The sequence below is a fragment of the Gadus morhua genome, chromosome 1 (genome assembly GCF_902167405.1).
Source record: "Gadus morhua chromosome 1, gadMor3.0, whole genome shotgun sequence".
Taxonomy (NCBI): domain Eukaryota; kingdom Metazoa; phylum Chordata; class Actinopteri; order Gadiformes; family Gadidae; genus Gadus; species Gadus morhua.
The window spans coordinates 12,155,160-12,169,652 of record NC_044048.1 but is presented as its reverse complement, the minus strand read 5'-3'; the positions used below and the strand labels follow the sequence as shown (position 1 = coordinate 12,169,652).

Here is a 14,493-nt window from a genome sequence, read left to right as displayed (position 1 = left end):
TCATTTTTCATCACAGTTATTGGAGATGTGTGCTTTTCAGTATTAGTGTATTTTCTTATCTGTCATCTGGTTTGTTCATGGCTATAAGCTTTGAAAATGTGTGGAAAAATAATAACAGTGTCTCAAAGTTAATTAAGAACTTGGTTATCATATATTGTTTGCCATGTCGTCACTTCCAGTAGAGATTGAAACTATAGTCAGTAGAGGTAGGTACTGCTCCGCTTGCTCCAGTGTTGCTCTGCATTCCATTGGCCGAAGCATGCCTCTGCCTGTGTCTGATTGGACAAGAACATCCATAGACCGACATCCACATGCATGTGGACTTTTAGTTTGTTATTTTTTCTGTCCTTGCTCTCTCGACTGAGACACGCTTTTCTTTTTGTGAATGATTTTTCTGTCTGCAGGAAGTCGTTGCCACCAACGACAGCAACACGGTGGTTTCTCTGTGTCACCTGTTTGAGGTCCTGCTCGCTGAGCCTGTTGGGGAGGACCCTGGCAGCAACAACATACGTACATGGATCATGGTACCAGAAAGATGCACAACACTGGAAAACACAGATGTTCTGTAGTGCACTGACGCATTGGCCTTCTTTACGTACATACATTCACATTGTTTTCAATTGAAAAGGAGAATAACCATATATACACTACCATTCCAAAGTCTCTTGGATCATGTTTTCCACGAAAGCTTTATTCAACAATTTGCAGCTGTGTTAACATAATTGCACGAATCAATTAGCCTTTTCGCATGATTAACTAAACAATGTACCGTTAGAAGACAGGAGTAATGGTGGCTGGAAATGGGCCTCTGTACACTTATGTAAATATTTCATGAAAGAAATCTGCCATTTCCAGCTAAAATAGTCATTTACCACATTAACAATGTCTAGACTGTATTTCTGATTATTTAAAGTTATCTACATGGATTTTTTTATGCAGTGATGGGTTGATTTGTTTATTTATTAAAATAAGTTAATAAGTTAACACAGAGTTACCGGTATTTAAAGTTGGCCCCCATATCAATGTGTGGTTTTGTGGCTGCAGGCGGCGTTTGCCTTCTCCCTGGTGTGGTCCGTGGGGGGCTGCTGCGACGCAGAGAGCCGGGAGAGGTTCGATGGCTTCTTCAGGGAGATCATCTCTGGCGAGATGGACAAGCACCCCATCCCCGCCGCTGTAGGGAGATGGGAGTGTCCGCTGGACGAGAAGGGCCTGGTGTACGACTTCTCTTACGAGGTAGTGTGTTGTTCACAGTCGTAGGAATCTAGGACACCCCTTAGAGTCGCCGTTCGACAAAAAACTCCCAGACCTTTACAGTGAGTTCTTGTGCAGTTTAAAGGAAAAGGCCGGTGGGTCCACTGGAACGATTCCATCAAGAACATCAACCTCGGGGACAAGAACACTAAAGTGCAGGACATCATCGTTCCCACCTTGGACACTGTGCGCTACACCTACCTCATGGATCTCTGCATCAATAATGCTGTGTAAATATTGTCATTTTTTCCCCTTGATTTTCATGAAAATTATTTGGAATTTGGAATTATTACGAATGAGGAGAATAAACGTATAATTTTATATAAACTTACCCTGCGTTCACACCAAAAGATGCATTTGCTGCCCGAACGCGTTGACGCCTGAGTTTTGCGGCGCGTCAAATCAAGTTTTGCGGCGCGTCAAATCAAGTTTTGCGGCGCGTCAAAGTTTTGCGGCGCGTCAAAAGTTGAAATATTTCAACTCGAGCAGCATTTGACGCGCCGCAAAATACGTGAACGCGCCCTTCGCCCGTGCCCGGCAGCGGGCACGGGCATGCCGCGCCGCAAATCAGATTTTGACGCGCGTCAAATCAAGTTTTGACGCGCGTCAAATCAAGTTTTGACGCGCGTCAAAACGGCAGCAAATGCTGCGGCAGCAAAGCAGCAACGCGTCTCTACATTCACTTTGAATGGGATCACGACGCGCGTCAACTTTTTGCATCTTTTGGTGTGAACGCAGGGTTACAATTTGTTGTCCTCCAGCCAATGTATATTTATTTCAGTACATAACATTTATTTTTCACTTGTTTTTATTGTACAACTCTTTTTCCTCACTCAGGCCTCTATTGTTTGTTGGTCCCACGGGCACTGGGAAGTCTGTTTACGTGAAGGAGAAACTAATGAACAACTTGGACAAAGACCGCTTTCTGCCTTTCTTCATCAATTTCTCCGCCCGCACTAGCGCCAGCCAGAGTCAGGTCAGTAACACAAAATAAAAGACTAGGCGACTTTGAGGTCAATTTATTTCTGCAGTGCTTGGAAGTCCTCAAATGTAAGGACTGTTAAAAATAAAATATATTGATAAAGATATATACTTTATTGATCCCCGAGGGGAAGGTAAAGTATAACAGCTGCAAATAAAAAAAGGGATAGACAATAAGTAAGGAATAATCACCGAGAGGCCGGGCAATAAACAGTTTGATATGCCCGGCTCGTGGACGGCTTACCGCCCGAGACGAAGTCGAGGGCGGTAACCTTCCGCGAGCCGGGCATATCAAACTGTTTATTGCCCTGCCTTGAGGTGATTATTCCGTTTATTCTACTTCGCGCCGGCCAACATAATAAAACAATTCATATACTTTAATAATTAGCCTTTTTCGTATTCGTATTGCATGCTTATTAAATGTATGCTCTGTTTAAGTTCATCTCCCTCGAAAAGTAGTTCCCTTTAGAACTACGGTGAATAACGTTAGCTCAACTGTAGGTAACGCGTTTCTATAGCAGCCACACAAGGTTGCAACTGATCACTAGTTTAACAACGTAGTTGTTACATTCGTATCAAGTCAGCTTTAATGACGATCGATCAAACATGCACTCCTTGGTTTATTTTTACAACGGACCTCATGTTTGAAATGTATGTGATAGAAAACGATACAAGCGGCGTATTGATCTACTGTGCTCAGTCAGCAGCAAGTAGAACCGACAAGTCAGCGGGCAATATGCCGGATTAATGCACCCCTCTCAGCCAATCAGAATCGAGCATTCTTAAATGAAGTAGAATAAAATAAAACAATTCAAATACTTTAATAATTAGCCTTTTTCTTATTCGTATTGCATGCTTATTAAATGTATGCTCTGTTTAAGTTCATCTCCCTCGAAAAGTAGTTCCCTTTAGAACTACGGTGAATAACGTTAGCTCAACTGTAGGTAACGCGTTTCTATAGCAACCACACAAGGTTGCAACTGATCACTAGTTTAACAACGTAGTTGTTGCATTCGTATCAAGTCAGCTTTAATGACGATCGATCAAACATGCACTCCTTGGTTTATTTTTTACAACGGACCTCATGTTTGAAATGTATGTGATAGAAAACGATACAAGCGGCGTATTGATCTACTGTGCTCAGTCAGCAGCAAGTAGAACCGACAAATCAGCGGGCAATATGCCGGATTAATGCACCCCTCCCAGCCAATCAGAATCGAGCATTCTTAAATGAAGTAGAATAACATAAAATAAAGCATCTGCAGTGAAATCTGTATCACCAATACAAAGAGTATGAAATGTCCTGTCAATGACAATAGACATCTTCCACAAGAGTAATACAAACATCGATATAATAACATGCACCATACATTTACGCTGGTAAATCGCCACCCATAAAGTTACAGCTAGGTTTAACTTTCAAATCGTTTTTTCCTCCCTAGAATATAATCATGTCTAGGCTGGATAAAAGAAGGAAGGGGGTGTATGGGCCTCCTATGGGGAAGAAGTGTGTCATCTTCGTCGATGACATGAACATGCCTGCGCTGGAGACGTTTGGAGCCCAGCCCCCTGTGGAGCTCCTCCGACAGTACTTTGACCATGGGAACTGGTAGGAACTGTTCACTGCTGTGTTTACATCATTTAGAAGTTTCAGTATAACCAGCATTATGGCGCCTTTTCACAACAGCTGTCAATTTTTTTTTGGATTGCATTTTCCCGCAATTCACTCAACAGACCTTTTTAAAATTACAAAATCCAAGATGAGTTTGAGTTGTCGGTGGATGAGATGTGTTCTGTAATTAAAAAAACCAAAAAATTTTCCAAGTGTCATGCCTCCAACTATGTTAAGGTTGATTTAACAGTGCAGGTGAATGCAGTTCTTAGGCTAGGGTAGGAATATTTGGAGAAACAAGGCAGATTTAGCTCGATTTTGAGGTATCCAACCAAAAAAAATCCCATCTCTACCTTCGGGCTTCCTTCCAAAGCCACTCCCCCAAAATACATTACTGGCCCACTAGTTCATCCAATCATTTCATTCAAGAGGGGCCTATTACAGGCCTGCGACAGACCCAGACTTTTTCTTTCTTTGTCAGAGCATTGCTGTTAGGAAATAAAGGGAATTGAAACAAATAGGATCCATTTTTTTAATATATATATATTGCCTAGCATAGCTTTAAGCATGTGACTAGAAATACAAACCTGATACAAAACAGCAGCTGGTGCTGACTTGTGATTGTTGTTTGTCAGGTACGACCTGAAGGACACCACCAAGATCACGCTGGTGGACCTGCAGATCATCTCGGCCATGGGGCCTCCCGGCGGGGGGAGGAACGCAGTCACACCCCGCTTCCTGCGCCACTTCAACATCTGCAGCATCAACGCCTTCAGCGACGACACAATGGTGCGCATCTTCTCCAACGTGGTCGCCTTCTACCTGAAGAACAACGACTTCGCCCCTGAGTACTTCGCCATCGGCAACCAGATAGTGGCCGCCACGTTGGAGGTAAGTCCTTCCAATACACACAAGAATTTGTGTGTATTGATTTATTTTTAGAACATCAAAGGATGATGTTCTCAAAAATACATTTACTTGACATTTTATCTTGGGTATCTTGAGTATAGTATTACAATTTCACTGCCTGTTCTTTATGATACTTCTAGAATAGACATATGCTTAAAAAAGGCAAACTTAAACGAATATGTATTCAAACCTGTGCCCAGCCAACAACAGACATAGTGTCCAGTCGTCCGCAACTTACGCACTGTACATATGTACACGGTTGTCCCATGTTTTCCTACTGAGTATTCTTTACCCTCTATCCCCCCCCCCCCCCCCCAAGGTGTACAAGAAAGCCATGAAGAACCTTCTTCCGACGCCGGCCAAGTCCCACTACACCTTCAACCTGCGGGACTTCTCCCGCGTGGTCCAGGGCTGCCTGCTGCTGAAGAAGGAGTCGCTGGAAAACAAGGGCACCATGACGCGCCTGTTCGTCCACGAGGTCATGCGTGTGTACTACGACCGCCTGGTGGATGCCGCCGACCGCACCTGGCTCTACCAGCTCATGAACGACATCGTCAAAGTCCACTTCCGGGAGTCCTTCGAGCAGCTGTTTGACCACCTGAAGAAAGACAAACAGGTGTGTTTTGATTTGGTGGATGTTGTATTGGTTGTCGTCGTTGTTGCTGCTGTTTCTCTGCTTTTGTTGTCATGGATTTAGAAGTTCAGGGACTGACTTGAGTGTTGTCTGGAGGCAGTGTTCCTTAATGGACACATCAGAGCGGATCACAAGAGTGTCATTGAATTTGAAAGTGAAAATATGAACAAAGCCTCAAAGCAGATTTACTGTAGCTTTTGCTATTTACCATTTATACAATATTTTTCATCCCAAACGACTTACAGTGAATTCCGATAGAGATCATAAAGGATCTGGTAGAGGGTTAGACATCTTGCTCAATGATGCCTAAGTAGGTTAGGGGTGCGGACACTGAGGTGTCACTGAGGTATCCGCACCCTAAGTTTTCATTTGGATGTTGCCGCTTCTCCCCCACTCTCAGCTGGTTGAGGAAGACATGCGCAGCCTTTTATTTGGTGACTACATGAACCGTGACCTGGAGGAGGATGAGCGCTTGTATGCAGAGGTGCCCTCCATGGAAAGCTTTGGACAGGTGGTAGAGCTTTGTCTGGAGGAATACAACCAGACTCACAAGAACCGCATGAATCTCGTCATCTTCCGGTGAATTATTTTGACACTATAGAATCGAGTTCAAGAAAACATTATTAAATTATGTATTCTATGTAATATATTATTTTATGTAGACGTCAAACGTTTTTTCTATTTATAATTCTAATACTCAAAGTCATAGACAATATATGATACATAAAATGAATAATGCGAGGCAAAACTTTTAAAGTACTATAAAACAAAATCCAATTTTTTCTTTATGTTAAAAATTAACTCAATGCCAAAATGCTCATGTGACTCACAAAGACCAACAGAGCACCTAATGACCACTCCTGTCTCTCTCCTTCTAATCCACAGTTATGTTCTGGAGCACCTGTCCCGTATCAGTCGTGTGCTGAAGCAGCCGGGAGGTAACGCTCTGCTGGTGGGGGTGGGAGGCAGCGGACGCCAGTCCATCACCCGCCTGGCCACCTCCATGGCCAACAATACCATCTTCCAGCCAGAGATCTCCAAGAGCTACGGCATGAACGAGTGGAGGGATGACCTCAAGGTTGGCATGGTCTCGCTTCCCTTCGACAAAGAAGAGTATCTCTATAAATAGAGATCTGCATATGAATGCAGAATCTCTTGGCAACGGGAGCGAGATTTTGGGATCGGAGCGTTCTGTAGGTTTGAGCAGGCCTTAGTTTCGGGCAGGTTAAAATTCTGTGTGGAGGGCAATGATCTCTGAAACCATCGGCTATCGTCTGACGACGCCTTGGTTTTATTTTGGCTTAGTCAAGTACGGTAAATTTCTCAACAAAGCAGTTGTAGTGGGTTTAAGCTGTTTTCAGAAAAGTTGATTACTTGTGAAAGCATTCGGTCGTAGACATTGACTATCAACGCCAACTCAATTCTTGTTCTCAAGCTGCTAACGGGACAGTAATATTCGTTATTCGTTGTCCATCTCTAGAAATATGGACTGTTGTCCTCAGAGGTAAATCAAAACCAGACTTCGTTGTTTACTGAGATTGGGAAGAATATACATTTTTTATATAATTTTCTTTCTTTATATATATATTTTTGTTAATGTTCTGACACCCAACCTCGGCTGTCTTTTGCCTTTTTAACTATTGTGTTTTTCTTTCCATCACCACAGCTTCTGCTTAAAAACACAGGAGTGAAGGGTGAGAAGACTGTGTTCCTGCTGACCGACGCCCAGATCAAGGATGAAGCGTTCCTCGAGGACGTGGACAGCGTGCTCAACACCGGGGAAGTGCCCAACCTGTTTGCCGCGGACGAGAAGCAGGAGATCATGGAGGTACTGGGGCTCGCTACAGCCTTACAGAGTGGTACATGGTCATGATGCAGGATCTTGATGTGATCTCAGCCTGGTTCTGCTTCCCCGTTCCACAGGCCGTCCGTCCCATTGCCCAGGCTGGTGACAACGACCTGGAGTTCAGCCCTCTGGCTCTCTTTGCCTTCTTCGTTGGCCGCTGTAGGGAAAACCTGCACATTGTTGTGGCATTTAGTCCCATCGGGAACGCCTTTCGAAATCGCCTGCGGCAATTTCCATCGCTCATCAACTGCTGCACTATAGACTGGTTTCAGGTACAGAAGCAAAGAAAATATGAAAAAAAATGATATTCCATATTTCAAGTATAAATATGTTATTAATTTAGTAAGCATAAATCTACACGACTATGTGGTTCTCATGCCATATCGCTGGGAATTTAATAATGCCTTCGAGATGATTCACAACGTTCTATGCGTATGTCAGCCGTGGCCAGAGGAAGCCCTGGAACGAGTGGCCAACACCTTCTTGAAAACCCTGGAGATGAGCGAGCATGAGCGCAATCAAGTCATGCCCATCTGCAAAACCTTCCACACGTCCGCCATACAACTCTCCCATAAGTAGGTCACTCTCTCCTTCATGTGCCTTACTTTCAATAACAATATCGGTAAATAATAAATAAAATTTCATGTTTGACATTCTTTCCCTGAAGATTCATGTCGGAGTTAGGACGGCACAACTACGTGACGCCCACCTCCTACCTTGAGCTCATCGCGGCCTTCCGCCAGCTTCTGACCCAGAAACGAGACACCGTGATGAAGGCTAAGAAGAGGTACACCAATGGTCTGGATAAACTGGCCTTTGCCGAGTCTCAGGTGGGTCGCATTCCAAATGATTTAGAAAATCCCAAATGCGTCTCTCTGTATTGCTTAGTGGGATTTTCTATGAAATTTTGCAGGTGGGGGAGATGCAGATGGAACTCATCGAGCTACAGCCAAAGCTAGAGCAGGCGAAGATCGACAACACCAAGATGATGAAGGTAAACACCCTACACTTCCTCGCTAACGTTAAGGGCGACCTTGACCTCCGGTCTGAACCCTCTGCTGCGTCTTCCACCAGGTGATCGAGGTGGAGTCAGTGCAGGTAGAAGCCAAAAGTAAGCTTGTACGCGTTGACGAGGAGGCAGCTACCATCAAGGCCAACGCGGCGCAGGCCTTGAAGGACGAGTGTGAGAGCGACCTGGCCGAGGCCATACCCGCCCTGGAGGCCGCTCTCGCCGCCTTGGACACACTTAAAGTGGGACTTCAATTGTTTAGCTTAACTCTGACACCTCGCTATTTCTAAATGTTAATTTCTTGCCAATAAAGACTGCCTCAGTAACGTACCTCTTCTACCCCAGCCGTCCGACGTGACGATTGTCAAGTCTATGAAGAACCCGCCGTCGGGGGTGAAGCTGGTCATGTCAGCGGTGTGCGTTATGAGGGATATTAAGCCGAACAAGATCGCCGACCCAGCTGGGACTGGACAAAAGGTTTCACTCTGTCCAGTCAAAAGCCTTTTCTTGTAGCTAAATAAACATGGTCCGCCCTGCTTTGATGTGCTGGGTTGTCGTATGAAAAAGAACACATATGCAGTGGTAGTTTCCAATCTGATCATTGATGTTTTGCCTTTCAGATTTTGGACTATTGGGGACCAAGCAAGAAGTTATTGGGTGATATTAACTTCTTACGAGACCTAAGAATATATGACAAGGACAATATCCCAGTGAGTTGCAATGTCGAAATAAAATGTTTTAAAAAATAGTTTCTTTCTTTTTGATTCTATTTGACTGATCCCTTACTCACTTTCTGCTTAAGGTCGCTGTGATGCAGAAGATACGCAGCGAGTACATGACCAACCCGGACTTTGACCCCACCATAGTGGCCAAGGCCTCCTCTGCAGCCGAGGGCCTCTGCAAGTGGATAAAGGCCATGGAGGTTTACGACCGTGTGGCCAAGGTAGCTCCCATTGTTTTCCATAGACCCCCCCCCAATCTCTCCATTCTGTAGCACCTCAAAGTGCTTTACACTTCCTTTAGCACCCCAGTCTTTCTTCCATCCCCTCTATCTCGTCAAGTGTTCCTCCTTCTACCTCCCCCGCTGGTCTGTAGGTGGTGGGTCCGAAGAAGGCCAACCTGGAGGAGGCCCAGCAGTCCCTGGCCACCACCATGGCCCTGTTGGACCAGAAGAGAGGGGAGCTGAAGGAGGTGGAGGACCGCCTGGCCAACCTGCAGAAGACCTTCGTTGAGAAGACGGAGGAGAAGGCCCAGCTGGAGTTCCAGGTGGACCTGTGCGCCCGCAAGCTGGAGAGGGCGGAGAAGCTCATCGGAGGCCTGGGAGGAGAGAAGACCAGGTGGAGGAGATTATTACACGTGACTAGCTCACCCCATCCTCCAACTCTAGGTCACTTTGGAAAGCGTCTACTGAATAGATTAGTGAATATATGATGTTGTTCTCAAGATGGTCCAAGGCCGCAGATGAGCTGCAGCACACCTATGACACCCTGACCGGGGACGTGTTGATATCTGCCGGAGTCATCGCCTACCTGGGGGCCTTCACCTCCGGCTTCAGGCAGGACTGCGCCAAGATCTGGACCAAACTATGCCAGGTAAAGAGAGAGCCGATGCTGGTTCTCAAGGACCCTGGAAATAAGTTTTGATTTGACTGTTGAATGTAATGAATTATGTTACAGTCGAAGAAGATTCCGTCTTCAGATGAATTCTCTCTCAGCAAGACCCTGGGGGATCCCATTAAGATCCGGGCGTGGAACATTGCAGGGCTGCCCACCGACAGTTTCTCCATAGACAATGGGGTCATCGTAAGCAACTCCCGTAGATGGTGAGGCCCTTGAACTGATGAACTGAACTCTCTCAGGCTACAGCAGAAATATCTGATGAGAATGGTACTTTGAAGTACAGATGATTTGTCATATAAAGAGAAATACATGCATACCATTCATTTAGCGTTCTATGGATGTTATTCCACCTCTCTCACACACACGCGCGCACACACACACACACACACACACACACACACACACACACACACACACACACACACACACACACACACACACACACACACACACACACACACACACACACACACACACACACACACACACACAGACGCACACTTTCACATTCACACTCACACTCAGAAGCTGCTAGTGGTAAGGTGAACCGAAGTTCTAACCCTGCTTAACCCTGCAGTTGCTGTGCAACCTGCCATAACAGCTACTGATCTACTGCCACTGCTTCAATGGACTGCAAGGCATTCATTAATTAAAGGTATCATATAATCTCCCTTATGTGTGCAGGCCTCTCATGATTGACCCCCAGGGGCAGGCCAACAAGTGGGTGAAGAACTCTGAGAAGGACAACAACCTGAGTGTCATCAAGCTGACGGACGGGGACTACATGAGAACGCTGGAGAACTGCATCCAGTTTGGAACCCCGCTGCTGCTGGAGAACGTGAGGGAGGAGCTGGACCCATCGCTGGAGCCCCTGCTGCTGAAGCAGACCTTCAAACAGGGTACAGTCGTGTCCGACGTCGGGACGTGCATTGGCGACCCTTCCTCACTGTCCTCGAGGGAGTACTAGTCTGTTTCCTTCTGGTCCAGGTGGGGTGGATTGCATCAGACTGGGAGAGAGTGTGATTGAGTATTCCCAGGATTTCCGCTTCTACATCACCACCAAGCTGAGGAACCCCCACTACCTCCCAGAGCTGGCCACCAAGGTGTCCCTGCTCAACTTCATGATCACCCCCGAAGGCCTGGAAGACCAGCTGCTCGGGATCATGGTGGCCAAGGAGAGGTAGGACCCTTAGGTTCATAAAGTGTCATCCAAACATCCAAGATTCTAGGAAATGACGCAGTGTGTATAGTGTAGCGATCCCTGTGCCTCCCGCCGCAAGGATCTGGCTGCGCCTTTGAGCAAGGCATCCTTGTGCGAGGTGCCTAACCCCTACCAGCTCATTCATTCAAATCGAGTTGCTTTGACTGAATGTCTGATAATAGTGAACAGTATAGTAGTGTAGTAGTGAATATAGTGGTGGCTCCCCTCCCTCTGCCCCAGGCCAGAGCTGGAGGAGGAGAGGAACGCCCTGATCCTGCAGTCGGCCACTAACAAGAAGCAACTGAAGGAGATCGAGGACCAGATCCTGGAGACGCTGGAGTCGTCCGAAGGGAACATCCTGGAGGACGAGAGCGCCATCAAGGTCTTGGACTCGGCCAAGCTCATGTCCAACGAGATCTCCAAGAAACAACAGGTCAGACCAGTGTAGCTCCGACCTAGAGAGAGGGAGAAAGGGCACCTGATGTGTCATCAAGGATTTGTGTCTGAATCTTAAGGCATCCTAATTGTTTTCCGTTTTTGGTTTTCAAACCGCCCAGATAGCTGAGAAGACTGAGATCAAGATCGCCGAGTCCAGAGAGGGCTACAGGGCCATTGCCAAACACTCCTCTATTCTGTTCTTCAGCATCGCCGACCTGGCTAACATAGATCCCATGTACCAGTACTCTCTCTCCTGGTTTGTTAACCTTTACATCAGCTCCATACAGGACAGGTGAGTTGCTCACAAGGCTTTGAATGCCATATGTTCAATGTGTTAATTGGGTGGTCAAAAAGTTAAATTAGCCGACTAGGGTGTTTAATAAAGGTGGTCAAGGATGGAATCTAAGGGTTTAAGAGCACATCTATTCTCAAAAATAAGTACTTTCCACAAAGAAAATGAAGATCCATTGCAAATTTCCATTCTAGATATCCGTTTCATAAATTGTTATGTTTTCCTCTACTCTCTTAGCAACAAGTCCTCGATCTTGGAGAAGCGGCTGAGATACCTGATTGATCACTTTACTTACAATCTGTACTGCAACGTGTGCCGCTCACTGTTCGAGAAGGATAAACTGCTTTTCTCCTTCCTGCTCTGCTCCAACCTTCTCCTGTAAGTGTTATGCAGCGGAAAAAGCCTCTTGATGTTAGAGCTATCCCTAGGCTTGCCAAAAGTATATTGATTTGCAAAACTATAATGTCCATTTAGAGCAAAGAAGGAGATAGAGTACGGAGACTTGATGTTCTTGCTGACTGGAGGCGTCGGCCTAACAAACGCAACCCCCAACCCGGACCCCTCCTGGCTGCAGGAGAAGAGCTGGGATGAGATCTGCAGAGCCAGCGAGCAACCAGGACTGGCTGGAATCAAGTAAGGCCTCCTGTGAAATATAGTCCTGCCCAATCTGCACAATACACTGGAAACTATTGGGTAGCATTTACTCAATGCAACACCCTCTCTTTATTTACCACCTCACTGTCCCTCCCCTCCGTACACATAGAGAGGCGTTCCTAGACAACTCGGACAGCTTTAAGACCATTTACGACAGCAAGGAGCCCTACAACGCCCGTCTGCCCAGACCCTGGGCGGACAGCTTAAACACCCTCCAGAAGATGATCATCTTCCGCTGCCTCCGGCCTGATAAGATCATCCCGGCCGTCTCCAACTATGTGACCAAGAAACTGGGGAAAATGTTTGTGGAGCCACCGCCCTTTGACCTTAGCAAAAGCTACCTGGACTCCAACTGCACCGTGCCCCTGGTGTTTGTGCTTTCTCCGGGAGCTGACCCCATGGCCAGTAGGTGGCGCGCTAGCACCCAGATAACCCTTTTGAATTGATGTTAGAACCTATTTAATACCACGTTTAAATTCGTAATAAAGCCAGGATCAAGTTTGGTGATTATTAAGTCATTGAATCTTGCGGTGACTAAGTCTGGAGGCATGCTACACATTAGACCGTCACGCTGGACCGGAGACAGGCACCCTACATGTTGGACTGCGTTTGTGTAGTCCGATCCCGACAGAAGGGTTAGTTCTAACATCATTATAACATACCTGGGTCACTTAATGGTTTGACATTTGACTAGTTAATGCTACTGGCTCCCTTAACTTGTGTTCAAAGGCTGGAGGCTTGGAGTCCTGAGGAAACAAAAACAGCCAGACATACAATCACACACCAAACCCTTGTTAAGTGTCTATGTGGTCTGGTGCTTATACGGAAAGGTCAATGGGTTCTAATGTCATTTGAAGAGCAAAATACTGCGTCGTATTTTTAAGACTGTTTGAAAAATGTAGAAGACCCTTCATAGATGTTACCCATGGCTGGTTGCTAACCATATGGGAACATCCGTCTTCCTCTCCAGGCCTGCTGAAGTTTGCCAATGACAAGAGCATGGGTGGGGCCAAATTCCAGTCCATCTCTCTCGGTCAGGGACAGGGTCCCATCGCGGCCAAAATGATATTCGCATCCATGAAAGAAGGTACCTGGGTGTGTCTGCAGAACTGTCACCTGGCAGTGTCTTGGATGTCCACCTTAGAGAAGATATGCGAGGACTTCACTCCTGACACTTGTCACCCCAACTTCCGTCTGTGGCTCACCAGCTACCCCTCACCCAAGGTGGGAGTCTTTTTTCTTATTATTATTTAATTATCTCTAGGAATAGTATTTTTCTCTTGTTATCTCTGCTGTGTCACTTGGATTTCCAGTGTGGGATTATTTAAGTACATCTTATCTTATGTAAGGCTTATCTCAGATCGTGGGAGGATTTGTTGAGGCTGTCCTCAGCTTTTTGATGCCTACACCATTAAAAACTCTGCGGTTGCAGGAGCAAAATATATTCTGTGGTCTCTTGCAGTTCTCCAGCAATTCCTTTTTTGATCTTGAATCTCCATTATGATATTGTCAATATATCAATGTGTTCATTTAACAGTCGTTTTAGTTGTTAAATTGTCAATGAAGCACAAATGCTCTATATAAGTCCTTCCATTTAATTGCATTCATATTGACCCCTCTTTGCTTCCTGCATTAGTTCCCAGTGACTATTCTCCAGAATGGCGTAAAGATGACAAACGAACCACCAACAGGACTCCGACTTAACCTGCTGCAGTCCTACCAGTCAGATCCCATATCTGACTCTGAGTTCTTCAACAGCTGCCCCAACAAGGAACCGGTGGGCAAAGACACACACACACACACACATACACACACACACACACACAATCCCCCACATGCACACACACACACACACACACACACACACACACACACACACACACACACACACACACACACACACACACACACACACACACACACACACACACGCGCGCACACACACACAATCCCCCACATGCATACACACACACATACTCACACACACACATACACACACGCATAGAAGAAGCAAAATGTTTCATTCTTGCTTGTTCATTTTGGGTTG

General features: G+C 46.0%; 1 protein-coding gene across 1 annotated transcript in view; it reads left to right on the top strand.

Moving 5' to 3' along the window:
- The window catches only part of dnah12 (dynein, axonemal, heavy chain 12), a 30,691-nt gene that overhangs the window by 13,247 nt on the left and 2,951 nt on the right, over positions 1-14,493 (top strand). Inside the window, exons 36-65 of the mRNA XM_030354448.1 lie at positions 405-524; positions 1,045-1,233; positions 1,330-1,481; positions 2,089-2,227; positions 3,675-3,841; positions 4,480-4,735; positions 5,073-5,369; positions 5,788-5,966; positions 6,273-6,465; positions 7,054-7,215; positions 7,311-7,505; positions 7,675-7,808; positions 7,901-8,063; positions 8,147-8,227; positions 8,308-8,484; positions 8,588-8,719; positions 8,863-8,952; positions 9,045-9,185; positions 9,338-9,579; positions 9,687-9,834; positions 9,919-10,064; positions 10,546-10,760; positions 10,849-11,041; positions 11,303-11,495; positions 11,620-11,792; positions 12,030-12,170; positions 12,267-12,425; positions 12,556-12,851; positions 13,417-13,670; positions 14,083-14,223. Coding sequence (XP_030210308.1) covers positions 405-524; positions 1,045-1,233; positions 1,330-1,481; positions 2,089-2,227; positions 3,675-3,841; positions 4,480-4,735; positions 5,073-5,369; positions 5,788-5,966; positions 6,273-6,465; positions 7,054-7,215; positions 7,311-7,505; positions 7,675-7,808; positions 7,901-8,063; positions 8,147-8,227; positions 8,308-8,484; positions 8,588-8,719; positions 8,863-8,952; positions 9,045-9,185; positions 9,338-9,579; positions 9,687-9,834; positions 9,919-10,064; positions 10,546-10,760; positions 10,849-11,041; positions 11,303-11,495; positions 11,620-11,792; positions 12,030-12,170; positions 12,267-12,425; positions 12,556-12,851; positions 13,417-13,670; positions 14,083-14,223 — 5,268 coding nt within the window. The remainder of the gene's footprint in view (positions 1-404; positions 525-1,044; positions 1,234-1,329; positions 1,482-2,088; positions 2,228-3,674; positions 3,842-4,479; positions 4,736-5,072; positions 5,370-5,787; positions 5,967-6,272; positions 6,466-7,053; positions 7,216-7,310; positions 7,506-7,674; positions 7,809-7,900; positions 8,064-8,146; positions 8,228-8,307; positions 8,485-8,587; positions 8,720-8,862; positions 8,953-9,044; positions 9,186-9,337; positions 9,580-9,686; positions 9,835-9,918; positions 10,065-10,545; positions 10,761-10,848; positions 11,042-11,302; positions 11,496-11,619; positions 11,793-12,029; positions 12,171-12,266; positions 12,426-12,555; positions 12,852-13,416; positions 13,671-14,082; positions 14,224-14,493) is intronic.